The sequence below is a fragment of the Calidris pugnax genome, unplaced genomic scaffold (genome assembly GCF_001431845.1).
Source record: "Calidris pugnax isolate Ruff unplaced genomic scaffold, ASM143184v1 scaffold20, whole genome shotgun sequence".
NCBI classification, from domain to species: Eukaryota; Metazoa; Chordata; class Aves; order Charadriiformes; family Scolopacidae; genus Calidris; species Calidris pugnax.
This window is the reverse complement of record NW_015094510.1, coordinates 34,278,175-34,295,886: the sequence shown is the minus strand read 5'-3', so window position 1 is coordinate 34,295,886 and position 17,712 is coordinate 34,278,175. Positions and strand designations below refer to the sequence as shown.

The window sequence follows — 17,712 nt, the reverse complement described above, 5'->3', positions numbered from 1 at the left end:
GCATGTGGGGGGGTTCCCACACATGGTCAACTTGCCTGTCCTCCTGCTGTCTAAGGGGTTTAGCCTGGGGGTTCCACCTGCCCCTGTAAAAAGACATGGGGATGTCTTTGTGTGCTCCAGAGAAGTGGAGAAAAAGGTCAGCAGCTCCCCGGCTTGTCAGAGGGTGAATATCTGTGGTTGTTTCCACCCGCAGAGGCAGGGCAGCTACCAGACGAGCAGCCTCCCGGAGCACAACGCCCCGGCCCTGATGGAGCTGGTGCGGGAGAAGGAGGAGAGGATCCTGGCCTTGGAAGCTGACATGACCAAGTGGGAGCAGAAATACCTGGAGGAGAGCACGATCAGGCACTTTGCCATGAATGCTGCAGCCACGGCTGCAACGGAGAGGTAAGATGGCCTTGCTGCAAGCGGGCAGCTCTCTGCACCATGGAAAGCATGGGGAAATAATAAGGAATGGACATTTTCTCAACGCTGATTTTTGTTTGCCTTTCCCTGCTGAGTCACACTGCCAGGGTTAAGGCACCTCTCCGTGGTGTCGTTCCAGTGACGTACAATAGTCAGTTAAGACAGGATTTTCCCTTCTGACCAGATCCAAAAGTTTATCAAATCCAGGCGCTGGACTCAAGCCATGGCCTCAGCCTCAAAGTCTCAGGCTGCCAAATTGCACGGCGTAGGTAAGGCACCTCCTCCCCACCACACTGAGGGAGAAGGCAGGGACTGTTGGTATATGGCTGCATCCATCCCATAGTCTGCAACGTGCATTTTAACCTAGTTTTAAAAACCTGTAACGAGGGAAATTTTGTGGCCTAAGTCCCCTGTTCCACCACTTCATTAAGTTTCAAATTAAAAGGTTCTCCTGATAGCTAAGCTAAACCTCTCTACTGCGAATTACCTCAACTGGTTCTTGTCCTTCCCAGTTGTACATGATGAACAACAGGTCACTGTCAGCTTTGCAACAACCTTGTAAATACTAGAAGGTAGATATCCCCTGTTGTATCTTCCCTGGCCTGAACTAACTTTCTGCAGCCATTCCTCACATCCCAGTATAAACCCCTTACCATTCCCGCTGCATTTTTCTAGGCTGTCTCCAGTTTGTGTCAAAGCGTGGTGCCCATAAGCACAGAAAGCACTGCAGTGAGGCTTTCCAGCAGTGAGGAGGATGGGCTAATTAACTTCTTGCCCCAGTTTTTTAGAAGCCAAATCCCCTGAAAACATCCTAAAATGAGATTTCCCTTTGAAATGTGGTTAAGTGCATGACTCAGGATGGCCCTTTTCTTTCGCACTCTGGTCTAAGCAGCAATTCAGGTGCTATTTTTCACCTTCCAAAGGGTACAGTTTTGTTTGAGATGTAGTCTTGTTGACTTGGGACCATTTTCCCAGTGAGTGAGTCCCTCTAATGTCTGACCTTATCCTTCAGGAGGGTTGTTAGCCCCATGGGGGTCACCCATGGTTACAGTGTGCTCTCTGTTCCATCACCCCAGTTAATTAATGGTGTTAATGACTAAACCCAAGCCAAGAATAGCCCGCAGCATGACCCAATGTCAGATAGCCATCCACTTGACAGGCAACCGTCGCTAACTTGCTCTTCAAACATGGGTTTGGGGTTTTCTTTGCAAGTGCCAGTCTCACTTGCCAAAGCCACCCTTGTGGTCTCAGGAGCCTGACTCACCCGTGTCAAACCCCTTTGCCAGGGACACCTCGGCCCCGAGCCACTCACGCAACGGCAGCTACAGCGAGAGCGCGCTGGAGGTGCGGGGCTGGCAGGAGGAGGAGGAGATCGTGCAAGCCAACCGGCGCTGCCAGGACATGGAGTACACGTAAGGGACCACCGTGCTGTACCTGCTTGTCCTGGGGTTTGGGCTGGGTTCAAATCAACCAGAATGACTTTCTGTTCCTCCACACATGCCTGGAAAGGATGGGTTTAGCTTCACTTGGACTTAGTTTTGCTCTTCAGCAGTAAAACAGGGATTAAAGAGTCGGTATTGTTAGATAACTTCCTCCCTACCTTCTTGTTAAACCTTCTCTGTGCCAAAAACTACCTTCTTACAGAACAGAAGCCGTTCCATTATTAAAAGTAGGTTGGCATGCGAGGAAGCTGAATGCTTGTTTAATCTCAGTGAAAATCCCCCTCTGGAAAAAAAGAGCATCTGGTCGTAAAAGCTGAAGTTGTAATCCCACTCCTACATAATGAGCCACACGAGGGCTTGCCTTTGCCTCGCTCATCGCTCCTTCCCTGCTTATTGCTCCCACATCCAAGTTGTGTGACAGTCGCACTGGTGTTTAGGAGCAAACCTGCAAAATTGAGCACCACGAGCACCACCAAAAAAGAAGCGTTTACAAGTAGTAGAAGATATAAGATAAACTTTTTGGGGTACTTTGCAGTCAGCAAGAGTAACCTTCGTTGTTACAGATGCTTCTCTGTTTTCAGCACACAGATGGACATGGTGGCCCCTGAGTTTGAAAAGTATTAGATGTGACCAGTGTTTTTAATCCAGACTTTTTTCCTGGTGAAAAGTGGCCTTTTGATCAGGAAAACACCCTTGAGATAGTTTATGTCTTCCTCTAGGTTTTTACTGAAAAACTATTTAGAATCTGTTCTTCAATATTGGCTTCCCCACAAAACCAGTCTGCAGAGACTTTTATAAAAAGGTGTATTTGTTGCTTTTGGAAAATATCAATGATTGTTTTTACTGGGTTTGTTTGGGTCTTTTTTTGCCCTGACAGCTGCAAGCTAATCCTGCATCCAGTGAAGTAATGGAGCCTTGCCATTGGCTTCATTAAAGATAGATTAGGATCTTGTGTTTTCATTGCAAATTAGACACCTGATTATGAAAACTAACACCAACATGAAGTTACTAGCTCTCTGCCTTGTACGTGTAAATTTTCCAGATGCATCATTTTAGCTTTCACTGCTTCACAGAATGCAGCTGCATTGGACTGTATATTGTACATCATAGTCAAACTATAGTCATCTGGCTGATGACATATTGTACATATACGTGGGGGTTTTTTTAAATGTGGTTTTGTAGTATTTTGCTATGAGTTTGTATTAATTATTCCTGAAGAAAAGCCTCAAATAATCCAATTTTTTTTGTGACTTGAGAGTCTTTGGGGTCTGTATGAGAGAAGTGGCAAGCTTTGCTCAGCTCTGCACACTGTGCTGATTATTTCTGCAGTGGTGAGGAAGAAGCCAGAGCCCAGCCCAGCTGTTAGAGAAACCAAAGGGAACATTTCTGTTTGCTTCAGCAAATCTTTACTCCAGCTGATGGCAGACCCAAATCATGGGGTTAACTCAGCCTACTGAGGGAGAATTTCCAGATTTGGCCCCAATGTATTACAGAGGTGTAAATTACCTGGGTGATGGTATTCTGGTGAAGGTAGCAACCCACAGCTTGGTCAGGATACTGTCCTCATTGCTTCTGTTGGGTTGGTAAAGCCACAGCAATAGATGGGTTCAGTTAACCTTGCAGAAAAGAGTTCCCAATTTCGGTTTAATAGCTAGAAACACCATTTTGAGGTGCATGTTTATCCTCAGATGAACTGGTGGGAGCTGCCTTGTCCGAGTTGCTCAAAACTGGAGGGGACAGAGCAGCAGGGCATGTACCCAGGACCCATCCTGCTGTCTCAGGGTGGGGAGAGCTACCCATATAAACTCTTCTTCCATTCCTGTAAGCAGAGCATTCATATTTTGGCAGAATAAAGAATCTCCATGCAAAAATAATTGAGAAGGATGCCATGATCAAGGTCCTTCAGCAACGGTCACGGAAGGACCCTGGGAAAGCTGACAGCGCCAGCCTGCGACCGGCTCGGTCCGTCCCCTCCATTGCTGCTGCTACGGGTGCACATTCTCGCCAGACCTCACTCACCAGCAACCAGATAGCTGAGGAGAAGAAGGAGGAGAAGATCTGGAAGGGAAGCATAGGTGGGCTCATATTTTGGTTAAGCTTTGGCTCATCCATCACTTTGACTCAATCCTTCTGCTTGTTCCCTCCTTAATCCTTAGCAAAAATGCCCCAGCCATAGTGCACGTTGCCCCGACGGCTCGTTTCCAGAGCAATTTGATGGGAAGAACATTTGTCCTTGTGCTGAAGTCAAAAATTAGTGATTTTTCAACCTTGTGTTCTATCTTAATTATATCTTGAATCATATTAATTGTTCTGCACTGATTATAGAAAGCCATAGTTGGGGGAAATCCCCCCAGACATATGCAGATGATGTTTGCAATTTTGTGAGAGTAAGTAACAAATTTGGGCTAGAAAAAAAGCCTGGTTGAAGTTAAAGAAAGGTGTGAACATCCCTTTGGACAGGGGTGCATGATGCAAAGCAGCAGCTAAATGGGTAAATAAGCGCTGGACTGTGGTGTGGGGCCACACGGGCCGAGGGCTGCAGAGGCGTGCGAGTCCGTGACAGGGGTGGGTACCACGGGGAGGGGGGTGCAGAAGGGGATGCAGAAAGGGTGGCTGCTCTCAACGGGCTGTTTTTGTTTAAAAATACCATGTGGATGTCAGGAGAAGAGCAACAGGCGGTGTCAAAGGGAAAAACTAAGCTGAGCTAAAGAGCTGGAGATACATCCAGACCAGCGCCTTGTAGCTCTGGGGTGGGATGAGGGCAACAGCACCTACGTTTGAGCTGCGATGTGACTGACCTCCAAGTGTTTTCAGGGCTGCTTTTGGGGAAGGAGCACCACGACCACCCGTCGAGCCCCTCGCTGCCTCCTCCGCTGCCCTCCTTGTCCTGCATGCCCGTCCTGGCACCGCCGGCCTCCCACGCGAAGACGGGCAGCAAAGACAGCAGCACCCAGACGGACAAAAGCACCGAGCTCTTCTGGCCTGCTGCCGCCTCCTTCCCCGGCCGCGGACGGCTGGGTACCACCCCGTCACACAGCCCGGCCCCACGGCCCCCCGGGACACGAGTGGCCAGCGAGAAACTGGGTGAGCTCTGCCAGGTCCCTGTGTCAGGGCAAAACGCTGGCATCCCCAGGGATGTCAGCAGATCCCCAGAGACACCCCAGCATTGATGGAGGGGGGTGATCCCTTCACAGTTGGTAAGGTGGTGGGGAGGTTTCTTCAAGGAAACTAAAATCACAGGGAGAGAACTTTCCAAGGCTGCCCAGTCTAGCTTTGCAGAGCTTCACACTCCACAACTTCTGTAAAGCTCCACTAGCCTGTGGCAGGCAGAGTAATGCAATTATTCATTCTACCAAAGATAAAATTACAGAGTTTCACACCTTGAAAACGCTTCACACCTGCTCACGTACTAAGTCTCTTCGTTTTTTCAACTTAAACCATGGTTAGCAAGGACACCATTTTTCTACCATGGATCAGATGACAAGTAGTAACTTGGTAAAGTGATGTAGACCTTTCACAAATGCCTGTTTCTCTCTAGGGCCACAGCAAAAGGGGTTCTTTGGTCTGTATCTCTTAAATACCATCTTTGTGCTTGCCCTTTCCTGTTGAATTTGAGCCGAAGACCAACTTTCCCTTCTTCTCATTGCAGAGAACTCAAGCCACGGGAAGCTGCCCGACAGCAAAGGCAGAGTGAGCAGCTTGCTCCACAAGCCTGAGTTTCCAGATACGGACATGATGGAAGTCCTCATCTGAGCAGAGGATGGCCTCTCTGGGATTTCATGTGCATACAGCCAGGTCCAAGATGGTCCTCGGTGTGCCAACCTTAAAAACTAACCCTGAGAGTTTGAAGAAAGACAGAGAAAGTTTGTGCCCTAAACGAAGCTTGAGTCTGATATGTTGAGACTTTGGACCAGGCGAGAAGTCAAGAGTGCTGAAGAGGAGCAATGAAATGAATGTCTGGGATTTTCTGAGCAGAAAAGGGTGTTTAAAACAGAAGGTGGAGTGAGAAGGGGATCGTCGAGGGAAAAGGAAACTGCATTTTCTGGTACAAAGAGAAGGTGGCAAAGTTACAGACTGGGTGCACAGTGCTGCTCTGTTTTCCTGCCTTTCAGCAGCTGGGACAGGCAGCAAAAGCCCGTCTCTTTTGAGGCCAGAGGGAGTTTCAGAGTAACGCAGGAGAAACTCGCATCTTTCTCAGTATCAGTTCATTTCTCAAAAGTATTCACTGCTCAATTTTGGTGAACAATTGGTCCGTAGATGTACACGGCAGGTTCTTGTAAGTATTTGTTTGAAGTGGTGTGGTGTGGTTTTCCTGGGCAGGCAGGTCAGGTGCCTCTTTCCTGGCTGGACAAGTGTTGCTCTTGGAGCTGGATTTACAATGCAAATATTCACGTCTCGCAACCTCAGAGCTTATTACCGAGACTTCTTTTTTTGGTAGGAGCAGTTGTTGGCTGGAATTCCCACAGAGGATGAAAGTAGAGGCGGGGAGGAGGACCCTGCTGAAGCAATTCCTTTTGTAAGGGTGGGAAGGTTTCAGGAGGGAAAGTCGAGGGAGGATCCTGGCAGGTCCCCAAAGGGCTGTGCGGTGCAGAAGCTCATCCAGAGGGGGGTTGTGTGGGGGCTTTTTCAGTGGAGTTAAGCTGGGTCTGCATGTGAGATCAGAAGGTGCCTCTAACTGTGTACTGTTCATAGTGGTGGAATAATCAGTGTGTCTGTGCTCAGAACAGGATTTTTCCTTATTTTGAATGCCTGCAGCCCAATCCTACCTTCCTTGAGCATACAAACCTGCCGTTCAAGCTGACGGGAGACTGGGCATAAGGGCTGTAGGATCAGGCTGGGAAGGGTTTAACTACAAAGAAAAGCGTGAGCATCATCTGTTTTCTGTGCTGAGCTGCAGTTTCTTTTCACCTTGTTTTACCCAGGATGGAACATTTCTCATTTTCAGCTTAGTCCCCGATTTCTGTAAGAGGTGGTGACTGTCTGTAAAAAAGCCAACTCACCAGCTGTGTTAATCATGGCATGCTATTTGCTCCGTGCATTGCACATGCTGATTGGCAAATTTTCCTCTTTGAGGTATTTTTGTAATGGCTTTGCGGTTCCCGAACCTCGTGGTGCGCTGTAATGACATCAGGAAGAACTTGGCTTTGGGGAAAAAGGGTGATGGGCTTTTATGTGAAGCTGCCTAGAGTGGAAAAGTGATGGGTGCTGGAAGTAATCGTGTTCTCAGAGCTGACTCAAGGTCACCCCTTCCCGTAGGCATCGAATTGGGAGTCCTTGGTTATGAAAACATCAGGCACTTTAAACTCTGCTTTCACTGAAAACTGAAGTCCTTGCAATCTCAAAGCCTTCAGGGGCCAGAGCTCCGTGCTCAATACTGCCTGGCTTATACCTTTTTTTTTTTTTTAAACAAAATTGCTATGTTAAATCTATGCACTTATTTTTGCGTGTACATAGAATTAGACATATGTCGGTGTCACCCTCTTTCTGATTTTTGCACTTGTTAAACAGAGTAGTGGTAGGTAGGTCGTGCGGGCAAGCAAACTGTTGTGTTTCGAGTATTAGCAGCTTTGCATCGTGAAACCAAATGTGCAAAACCGTTGGAAGATGTTATGCAGCTTAATATATGCCTTGTAAAATAATTTTATTTTTTTCTCTAAAGTTAATTTAAAGGTTGTAAGTGTTTGCATAAAAGCTGGCCCTGTGTGCGGCAGCAGCGCTGACCCACCTCCGTGGCCCTTCCTCAAGTGTCTGGGGTTGGAGCGGGGCAGGAGGAAGACAAAGCAAGGGAATACAAGTAAAACGATGGTGGATATTTCATTTCATCATTTTTCTCCAAGAAATAAGGATACCCAGGTGCTTGGAAGTCCCTAAGCATTTTATGACCAGCTGTATTATTATTTTTTTTGATGAAACTATTTAATAATTTGTGTACAGGCAGACAGCTAGGCGTCCAGCAGAAACAGTGTTGAATCAGCGTGTGTGATGTGGCTTTTAGTTATGTTTGGTAGTGGTTCAGCTCAGCTTCTCCAAGTCATCTAGAGCACAGCGCTCCTCCTCCTCCTCGTGGAGACCACAGTCCCTCCAGGTTCTGGTACCCCAAGGTGCGTTTACAACTGATGGTGCCCCAGATTAATGGTCTGGGAAACTGTTCATTCAAGGAAACCATTTGTTAGACACTACTGTGTAGGCAACTCTCGTTTGCTTTTGGAGTCCCGGCTCAAATAAACTCAAAGATTCATTCTGCTCAATTAAGTTGAACTCCAGAGGTGTTAGTTTTCCTGGAGGGAAGGTCTGGAGGACCAGCAGGTCTCCCCCAGCTCGATCACTGGCAGGATTTGCATGGAGCACCACTGCCATAAATCAGCCCCTCTCAGCAGAGCGGTGCAACTCCATTTGTGCTGGTTTCTCCCAGTTCTTTGAACTGTTTTGTGTTTTGGGAAATTGTGCTGTAGCCATTCCAGGTGATGTTGGTAACTAGTTGTAAAATACTGTCCTTTTTTATTGCCGTTGGTTGTATAGAGAAGTTGGTGTACAGTGTTGTACAGCTGGAGGGTTGTTGTACATAGAGGGGAAGATGGAGAATGTTATTTGTCACCCACAGCAAATATTGATATTGTTGGTCAGCCAAAGATTTCTTATTCTTTGCTGTTTAAACTTGTGCCTTAATATTGTATATAATAAATGTATAAACGTGTTTCTTTTCTCACTTTTCCAGTGTGAATATATTCCGTCCCCAAGAAGGAAGGGCTTTGCACACAACATACTAGGACTAAGTGACACCTCGGGGACTTTAAGGTTGTGTCCCCTCTGTTTTTCATAGCTGTTAATGAAAGGCCCACAGCAGGTGCCATTGGTGGGTGTATGTGGGCACAAAATCAGTGGATCCAACCAAGAGCTTTGCCAAGCAAGAAAGCGGGATTTTAGCGAAATCATTTTCCCCTGAAGGAAATGAGGATGGAAAGTTAATGGGACACTTTGGATAAGATCTGAAGATCTTTAATCCTACATTCCCATTAAGAATAGCACTTACAATGCTATTTTTTTTATTCTGAGGGTCTGGGCCTTCTTTACTTGAGAGGTGTTGGATCAGTGTGAGAGAGATACCTAAATACCTTGTGGGTCTGGGTATTTTTGAATTACTCTAACGTCCTCGGTAAGGAATAAAGATCATATCCCATTTCAAGCTGCTGTGCGGGGAAGGGGAACGCTGTGGCCCGCTGGAAATATTGCATGTATGTTTGCTTATGCAACTGGAATAAACTGGGGGAGGGGAGCAAGAGTTACCCAAGTGTCTGGCTGTGAGTAAGGGAGGTTTGCTCAGCAGCTCTCACATGCTCTTGAAAAGCGTCTGTTAGAAAATTCCTGAATCAGGTCCCAGGGAGCTGCAGGCATGAAAGGCATGAAAGCCACCGAGGGCATCTCTCCCCTGTGGGCTCCCCTCTGCCCGTCCCAGCCTCCTCTCCCCAAATCCTCCTGTGCACTGAAAAAACAACCTGCCCCGGGCGGGAGCCTGTCAGCAAAGACCTGACATTTTTGCAGAAACTCAAGCAGCATTTGCTTCACCCACTTCCCGTCACCTCATGTTCCCTGGGTGAGCACAGGTCAGCCCGACCCATCTCATTCCTTCACCTTCAAGGCATGGCAGCTGGAAGTATTTTTAATCCCCTGAGCAGAAATTTGGTGTTTGCTTCAACTGTGGTTTTTCAGCTTGCTTGAGTCAAGATTTGACAGTAAGATTTGGGTCTTAGCTTGGTTTTTCAAGGCCATGGGAGAAAAGAAACTAACAGAGGCAAAATGGGTATTAGGGTGGGGAAAGCCTCATGGCCAGCTGTGTTCAGGTGTAACGAGGGGGTTTATCCTATTTTGGGGCTGTGTCTTCAGCGGTTTTGGCTCCAGCCAAAAAAAAAAAAGGTCATCACTGTAATGTTGTCTCCAGATTAAGTACATTTGGCATATTAACCTCAGGAAAAACATGTAAAGAAGCAAACTTCCAGAGTCAGTTTGTTTAAATATGAAAATCCCTGATTACTGCATGTTCCCAAAAGTAAGCACAGGACAGTAGTCTCCTTGCTTACCACATGCAGGGAGAGAGCTCAGAAGATCTGAAAAAATGTGAACAAAATTGCCGTTTAGAGGTATTCAAAAATCACAAGTCAAGTCCCACCCAAGATGATGAGAGCTTTTTGGGATACACTTGGATTCAGTGTACTGTGTGCAGCTGGGATGGCTCCTCTGCTCTGCTTTGTTGCCATATTTAGGGCTGTCTCTTCCCTACATTGTCGAAACAAACGTACAAGGAGTGGTGAGGTGTGAGGTGCATTCTTGGGGAAAAGCTGTGGCTCCTCACGTCACAGAATTCCGCTGGGAGCTGGAGTTGAGGCACGCTGCTGGGGAACATGCCCAAAGTGCAGGAAGGATGCTGCTGCTGGGACCCTCAGCCTGAGGGCTGGATGGAACCCAACAAAGCAGACTGGGTTTGAGCATCCTGCTGTGTTCCTGGACCACCCTTAACCAGGATTTTGGGTACCCTGTGGTGGATGAGCTGCTCGCCCAGAAAACACACGGTGTGGGGGTGGGAAAGCCCCGGTGGGTCGGTGGAACCCGGTGGGGTCTGTGCTGGGCTGCCCTTCCCAGCCATCAGCCTGCAATGGTGGGGGCTCGAGAGACCGATTGCCCCCAGACCCCAAACCCCATCTTCTCACAGGTCTGGAGTTCTTATTACAGGGATCATGGAAATTTGGGAAATGTTCCTCCTCACGCCCTCTGTGCAGGAGTGCTGTTCAAATGGCAGCCTGGGGGGAAAAGCAAAGCACAAGGAGGTGCTGAGCTGCATCCCGTGCTGGCACTGCACTGGTGTGCTGGGCATGGGCGCCCCATTAAATCCCAGTAGCAAAACTGGTGTTCCCGGTGGTGCCACAAGCCTGAAGGTAACAAACCCCCCTCTCCACAGACCAAAGCAAAGGGGGAAAGCAGGTCGTGATGCGCAGAAGCGCGATGCCCGCCCGAGAGCCGGGTGAAACGGGAGCAGCTGTCATCGTCCCCGCCGTGATTTATGCTCTTCCAGACCTTAAGCCGCAGCTTCGCGGCCTTGTAAAACCAGCCGAGAGCGCCTGGCATTCCTGGGCTATAAAAGGCCCAGGAATCCATTGACTCGAGGTATGAAAGACCACAAGCTATTTTCTTTCATACCGACCACTTGGGCTTCAGATGAATAAAATATCAGCGCGCATATTTTCCGGAGTAACCCTGCATGGCCCTGCCCTGGCCTGGACCTCGGCCCTCTGCCAGCGCCCTCCGCCTTGATGCAAAGCAGGGCAGCGACGAGAGACGAGACCCAGGTCCCCATCAGCCCCTCCATCTTGCGAGGGGCTTAGGACCCACGGCGAAGCTCAGGGCTGGACAGGAGCTTGTGTTTTCCCAGCTGGGAGAGGTGGCGATGGAGCCGTCGGCAAGCTCAAAGCTGGGGGACAGCAGTGCCACCACCTCTCCTAGGAGGTCATACCCACACCTGGCCATCGTGGTGGCTTCCCTGGCTGCTCAGTGGCCTCTGGCTCCCCGTTCACAACCCCCCAGCCCGGTGCCTTCATGCTCTGGTAGTGTCCTCGGGCCCCTGCAGGAGCGGGGCGGGCAGCCGGTGACCCTCCAGGCACGCCAAGCTTCCCGTGGGACAGCTGGGCTTGGGGCGAGGACATGGGACAGCAGAGGCAGCCAACACCCCCCCAGCAGTTCCTGGCTTGGGACTTGATCAACCCAGGCAGGAGAAATCCTGTCGGGAGGGAGAAGGGTGTCACAGGACGCAGGGAGGAGGTCCCCTCCCTTGGACAGGTTACTTGGAGCATTTTTAAGAAGACCCTTTCTGGCAGGCTCGCTCTTATAAACTCATTGCAATTTGGTGCACAAAAAAATTTGCTGCTCAGGGGATCATTCCACCTGAATTCATAGCACACCCAGAAACGAGCAGGCCAAGCACCAAGCTCAGTGGGTTTCTGCTCGTATGGAGGGCCAGTGACCACCATGTCTTTGCTCTGATGCTGTCTATGCCCCAAGCCCATCAAAGCAGCGGTGGGCCCTGCTGACCCTATGGAGAAGGGCACATGGACACGCTCACCCCACGCCTCCAGGGAGCCATGGAACATGGCTTTGACCCCAGTGAGTTTTGGGGCTGAAGCTCTGCACAAAGCCAGGTCTGGGGTGGGTGGGCATGATGCTGGGGGCAGAAGGAACCCATCTGCTCCCTCCGTGGGTAGCAGCGTGGGGGGGGGTGCTGCGATGGACTGTCCCCTCTCCATGTTCTCCTTCTCCAAAGGGACACGTCCTCACCCACACCCTGCTCCTCCGTGGGGACAGCACTCTATCTGTTCCCTGCACCTCTGCAGGGCTATCTCTCCATCCGTGCCCTGCTTCTCCACAGGGACACATCCCCATCCATACCCTGCTCTTCCACAGGACATGTTCTCATCCCCACCCCCTCACCCGTGCTGCTGCTGTGGGCTGGAAGGCTCGTCCTCGCAGCACCCATCCCACCCTGCCTCTCTTTTTCTGACTAAGCCCTGCCAGCAGCAGGCAGGGAAAGCAAAGGTCCTAGTTTGCCACCATTTCCCCACAACCCTGTTTAGATCCCCAGGGAGACCTTATAGCCCCTTCCAGTACCTAAAGGGGGCTACAGGAGAGATGGGGAGGGACTCTTTATCAGGGAGTGTAGTGACAGGACGAGGGGTAATGCTTTTAAACTGAAAGAGGGGAGATTTAGATTAGATACCAGAAAGAAACTCTTTAGTGTGAGGGTGGTGAGGCACTGAAGGAGATTCCCAGAGAAGCTGTGGATGCCCCATCCCTGGAGACGTTCAAGGCCAGGCTGGATGGGACTTTGAGCAACCTGGTCTATTGGGAGGTGTCCCTGCCCATGGCAGGGGGTTGGAACTCAATGATCTTTAACGTCTCTTCCAACTCTAACCATTCTATGATCCTATAAGATTGAACAACTGGGTGTCCTCATTTAGGTGTTTTACAGCACCTTGCACAATGGGGCCATTTGTGGTGACCCAAAAGCACTGTCCCAAGCTGCAAATAATTTTTTGTTAATTTTTATTTTGTTGTTATCTGCACTCCAGCCTGGCTTGCCTCTGCTTTTGAAATGAAATCGTTGTACAAGTTCCCCAAGCCTAAAGCTGGGCAGAAGTAAGAGCCCTTTCACTTGGGTGTTAACTCATGCCTCTCCCCTCCGCGGGGCTTTTTTCAGCTGGATGAGCCTTTCCTTTCAGCCGCCCCGAGATCCTTATCCTGTTCCCCAGAAGGCTGTGTGTGCGCTGGCTCTTCTCCTGCCCGTGCATCCTGCAGCCTCACCCGGCCCTGGCTGGGGCTCTGCCACCAGCTTCCCTCATCCCCGTCCCCAACCATCACCAACAGGTCCCTAGGGATGGTCCCCAGTGGGCACAGCCACCAGTAAGGAGTCTGCATGTGTGGGAGCCACTCGCCCCTGCCCCATCCTGCTCCGCTCTTCCCTGGCACGGAAACTGGGAAGGCTCCAGGATGGGTGTCATGGACATGCTCTGCTTGTGCAGCACACAGCACACTCCGATTCTGGTCCAAAGGGTAGCTCCAGCCTGTAATGGTGATAATGATGGTAATTGCAATAGTGACGTCATAGCAATGGTGATGTGACAGAAATAGCACTGTAATCTGGAGATAATGGTAATGATAACAGAAATAGTAGTCGAAAAGGCTAGAAATAGAAAGAGGAATAAGAATATGAAAGAATAAGAATAAGGCTAGAAATAAGAATAGGAATAAGAAAAAAGATAAGAATAGGAACTTTTTCTTATGGAAAAAAAGAATAAGAAATGAATAAGAATATAAGAATAAGAATAAGAGAAATTCATTCACCTCAGGTGGCAAAAGAAGGGTTTCATAGAACCATAGAATAGCTAAAGCTGGAAGGGACATTAAAGACCATCGTGTTCCAAACCCCCTGCCCTGGGCAGGGACACCTCCCTCTAGAGCAGGTTGCTCAAAGCCCCATCCAGCCTGACCTTGAATGTCTCCAGGGATGGGGCATTCACAACTTCTCTGGGCAAAGGAAACTTCTCTTCACCTCTGGATTTGAAGGTGAAGAGTTTGATTCCAGAGTCTGCTGCACATCTGTGCCAGGGGAAAATGGTCTCTTATCTCCCTGTGACCACTGGCTGTGGCCAGGCCAGCTCAAACTTAGGCCTTTCCTGGTAAAAATCTGGACCTGATGCCAGGGATTGAGTCTGTGCAGAGAAAGCAGGATGATGCGTTCACAGGAATTGGGCTGTGTTTGAAAACATTTTATTTTATTGCTTAGCCTCTGGGCGTGTAAGTCCTCCTTGCCTCATCATCCTGTTGACTGGTTCAGACCCAAAACAGCTACCGCAGGCTGGGGTCATTTTGGTTTTCAAGAGGAATTTCATACACCTCTTTAGAGCAAACACTTCCCAGCACTTGGCTGCTTTCACCCGGCGTACGTCGGCTTTCTCCTTGGATCCTTCACCAGCAGCAAGATTTTTCCCATGTGAAAAATGCACTTAAAAGTCCTGAGTAGAAGAGATTTTTTCAGACGCCCAGGCTCACCCCCAGCTTGCTGGGGAAGGGAACACTGTTTCGGGACCTGCCCCGGGAGCAGCTCCAGCATCACATTGCACTGGGCAACCATCGGTGGGACCTGCTCCGTGGTCCCAGAGCCCCTTGGCAGCCCTGTGATCACCATGTGCAAAGATGGTGAGCCATGGCTAGTCCCTCCCCATCCCTGCAGAGGTGGCATGGAAGGGCACAGCAACCCCAGGGTTGCTTGGGCACCGAGCAGCTGGGAATCCCTCAAGAATCTCCTCCTCACCCCTCTGCCAGCCCGTGGGACCATCAGGGAAGCACTTGTGGAGTGAAAAATAGCCTCCACCCAGCACCAAATGCATTTACGGAGACTATCCTGTTGGCTGCCAACGTGTGGTGAAGGTTTTCCTTAGCAGGTCTTCACAGAAAGAGGGAGAATTGGAAGGGACATGTATGACCATGCCTCATTCAGTGGGCAGCCTGGGGCATTGCCAGGGTGAGTGCTGCAGGCATTCCCCTTGTGCTGGTGAAACATCTCTGTCAGACCACTCCAGGCTCTCCCAAACCTTGACTGATGGGGCAAATTGTTCTCAGTCATATTAATGTTTGTTGGGTCCCAAGTTAGCAGTGTGCTACTTGGAGGAGAAGAGCTGTGTTTGCAAAAAATATCACAGGAATCAGCCCCAATGTGGTGGAAGAAGAGCAAGTTACTGCAGGTTTCAAGCCGTGGGACAGAGATGGTCTAAGGACCTGACCTTATCACCAGAAAGCCAACAGAAAAGGTGGAAGAGGATGAAACAATTCAGGATACTTCTGTCATTTACCAAGCTTTGCAATCATGGTACTGGAAATCATTGGAGAGATGTTGATGCCATGTAGAGTTTCTCCTAAATTATCAGCAGATACTATCTTGTTGCAGCAGTGGAGTACATCCCATTGGTACCTAGGGCCCAAAGAATTCATCCTTCCAAGACCCATAAGCCTCAAAGCTTCTAAAACATTCCTGTTCCTGTGGATTGGGAGGGTTACAGAGCTTCACAAGATGACAGGAATGAAGAGGCAAAGGAGACCGGAAGATGAGTGGAGAATCTAGATTGGAGTCATCCTTGGCCTTATGGTTGAGGATGGGGCCTAGTTTCCAACCAAGTACCTACAGGCACTTCAAAGTGACACCTTAATTAGGGGTCTAAGTTGAAATGGGGTCTAATGAGCTTAGATTTGACTGAGACCTGGTGAAGGAACAGTGAATAAAATTTTTTTTTGAAAAAAGGGTTGATTTTATATCAAGCAAACCATCTGTTTCTCATGGTAGCTTCCAGAGTGAGTCTGCAGAAGGTGAGGCAAACAGTTGGGTCAGGCTGGGGAAGCATGTGGGAACTGATGAGTGGGACATCATAGACTCAACAGCAGGGATGGAGAGGAGCAAGCAGACCCTGTAGTGGCTCTGCAGAAACATGGTCTAATGAGAGCACTAGCCTGGGAGAGAGGGATCCCATCCTTCAGTGCTTTGACTGGGAAGTGTCTAGGAGGTGTCAGCAGTGACAGGAAGGAGACAGGACCATCAAAAGGCCATACGAGGGTAGTGCTGGCACTTTCCTCCAGACCACTAGGTCTAGATGTGGGTATGGACAGGGATTTCTATAGTGTTGTCATGCAGCTGATACTGTCAAGCATGGGAACGGTGGCTTCCTTGACTTCCCCTCATACTGCTAGTTATGATGAGATGTGGCTACTCCCGGACACAACAGTATGGTTTCTTCATTGGAGTGTCATTAATCCAACATCAGGAAAGCCTTTTTTGCTTGGCTTTGGTGAGAAGAAAGGATATTAAAAAGAATTTGTCATAGAAAATACCTGAGATTGAATGCCCTCATGGTCTTTCAATTTAAATAATTAAAAAGAAGAGGTTAGCTTCCTGCTAACTTTTTCAGAGGGACGATTTTGAGAAATTAAGGGCATTAATCAGGGAGATCAACTGAATTTACAACAATCTGGAATGCAATCCCAGGCAAGAGAAGAAACCTCTCAGGGGAAAAGTCAAAGCCTTAACTGGATGAAGAATTACCGCAAAAAGAATATTAGGAATAACCACAAGCCTGCAATGGATGGAAAAAGGGATTAACCAGCAAATAGAAGTTTATGTTAAAGGTCAGGGACTGTAGGAGTAACATCAGAGTTGCCAAAGTCAAGCTGTGTTAGATTTTGCAAAGGAAATTAAAACAACTGGCGATATGTTCGTGAGTCATAAATGAGAAAAGAAGAAAGAAGTGCGGCTTCTGCATGTCCAGGATGTACTGGAGTCTAAAGGTGCTAAAACTACATCCCTCAAACGAGGTGGCTGTTTGGTGTCAGGCTTTGGGAGGAAAGAGGAAGCTGAATCTCAGGCCAAAGTGAAGATGGATGACGGACATCAGGATATTGGGAACAACCACATCTGAAAGGGAAAGAAATCTCAAAGAGCTGGCTGCACGCAAATTGGAGGAACTGGACCAGCTCCACCCCAGAGACAGGGAAGAAATGGCTACGAAATAGCAAGTTCAGCATCAAGTATTTGAAATTAATCTATGGCGGTTTAGAAGTGGTGACGGAAAACAGTAATTTAAGAAAGGCAAGAAAGATGCCCTGGGCAACTACTCTGCTTGTCTGCGGTATGTCTGCCAAATGAAATTCTTGCCAGAGAATTCTGCAAGCTTTCCTGAGTAACCAATTTTCTAGGCAAAGGAGAGGCATTTGGCTATATCTCACTGGAATTTAGCACATTTTTCTTTTTTTCTTATGGCGTTTGATATGAAATTATTAGTTAAAATGGAGAAGACAACACCTGGAGAGGAAACTCTGAGAATAGTAACAAATAGACTAAAGGAGATCCCACTGCTCTGTCTCAGCAAGGATTTTCTCAGGCTACAAGGGAGGTAACTCTTGGAGATACTCAAATTTCAGTCTTGGTGCTCATTTAGTATTTCTGGCTTTTCAGCTCTGCTTTTCAGCTGCTTTTCAGCTTTGGGATTTGCTGCTTTTAGAGAAAACACCATGGGAACACATTTTCTCCCTGTGTTTCCAGCTGTAAATACCCTGGCCCTCTCCTGGCTCCATCCACCACGCTTGGGAGAGGATCCATCAGCGAATAACCGAGCACCGGTCCACAGTGGGGAGCTGACATGATGGAAACCAGCCCTAAAGAGATGGAAAACACCAAAAAGCTGCTTAAATGGAACTCCTTTTTCCTCTCTACTTTGAAGTTAGAATGTGTTGAACAACTACACATTGAGGTGCTTGTTTCTACCCTCCCTAGGCTGACGCT

At 48.7% G+C, this 17,712-nt stretch overlaps 1 protein-coding gene across 3 annotated transcripts in view; it reads left to right on the top strand.

Annotated features, from left to right (window-relative positions):
- The window catches only part of AMOTL1 (angiomotin like 1), an 84,909-nt gene extending 76,359 nt beyond the window's left edge, over nt 1–8,550 (top strand). For all 3 annotated transcript variants that reach the window (XM_014966180.1, XM_014966178.1, XM_014966179.1), the window contains 5 exons: nt 194–384; nt 1,689–1,814; nt 3,693–3,919; nt 4,659–4,928; nt 5,494–8,550. In XM_014966180.1, the coding sequence (XP_014821666.1) occupies nt 194–384; nt 1,689–1,814; nt 3,693–3,919; nt 4,659–4,928; nt 5,494–5,597 (918 nt within the window). In that variant the 3' untranslated portion in view covers nt 5,598–8,550. The remainder of the gene's footprint in view (nt 1–193; nt 385–1,688; nt 1,815–3,692; nt 3,920–4,658; nt 4,929–5,493) is intronic.
- The last annotated feature ends 9,162 nt before the right edge of the window (nt 8,551–17,712 follow it).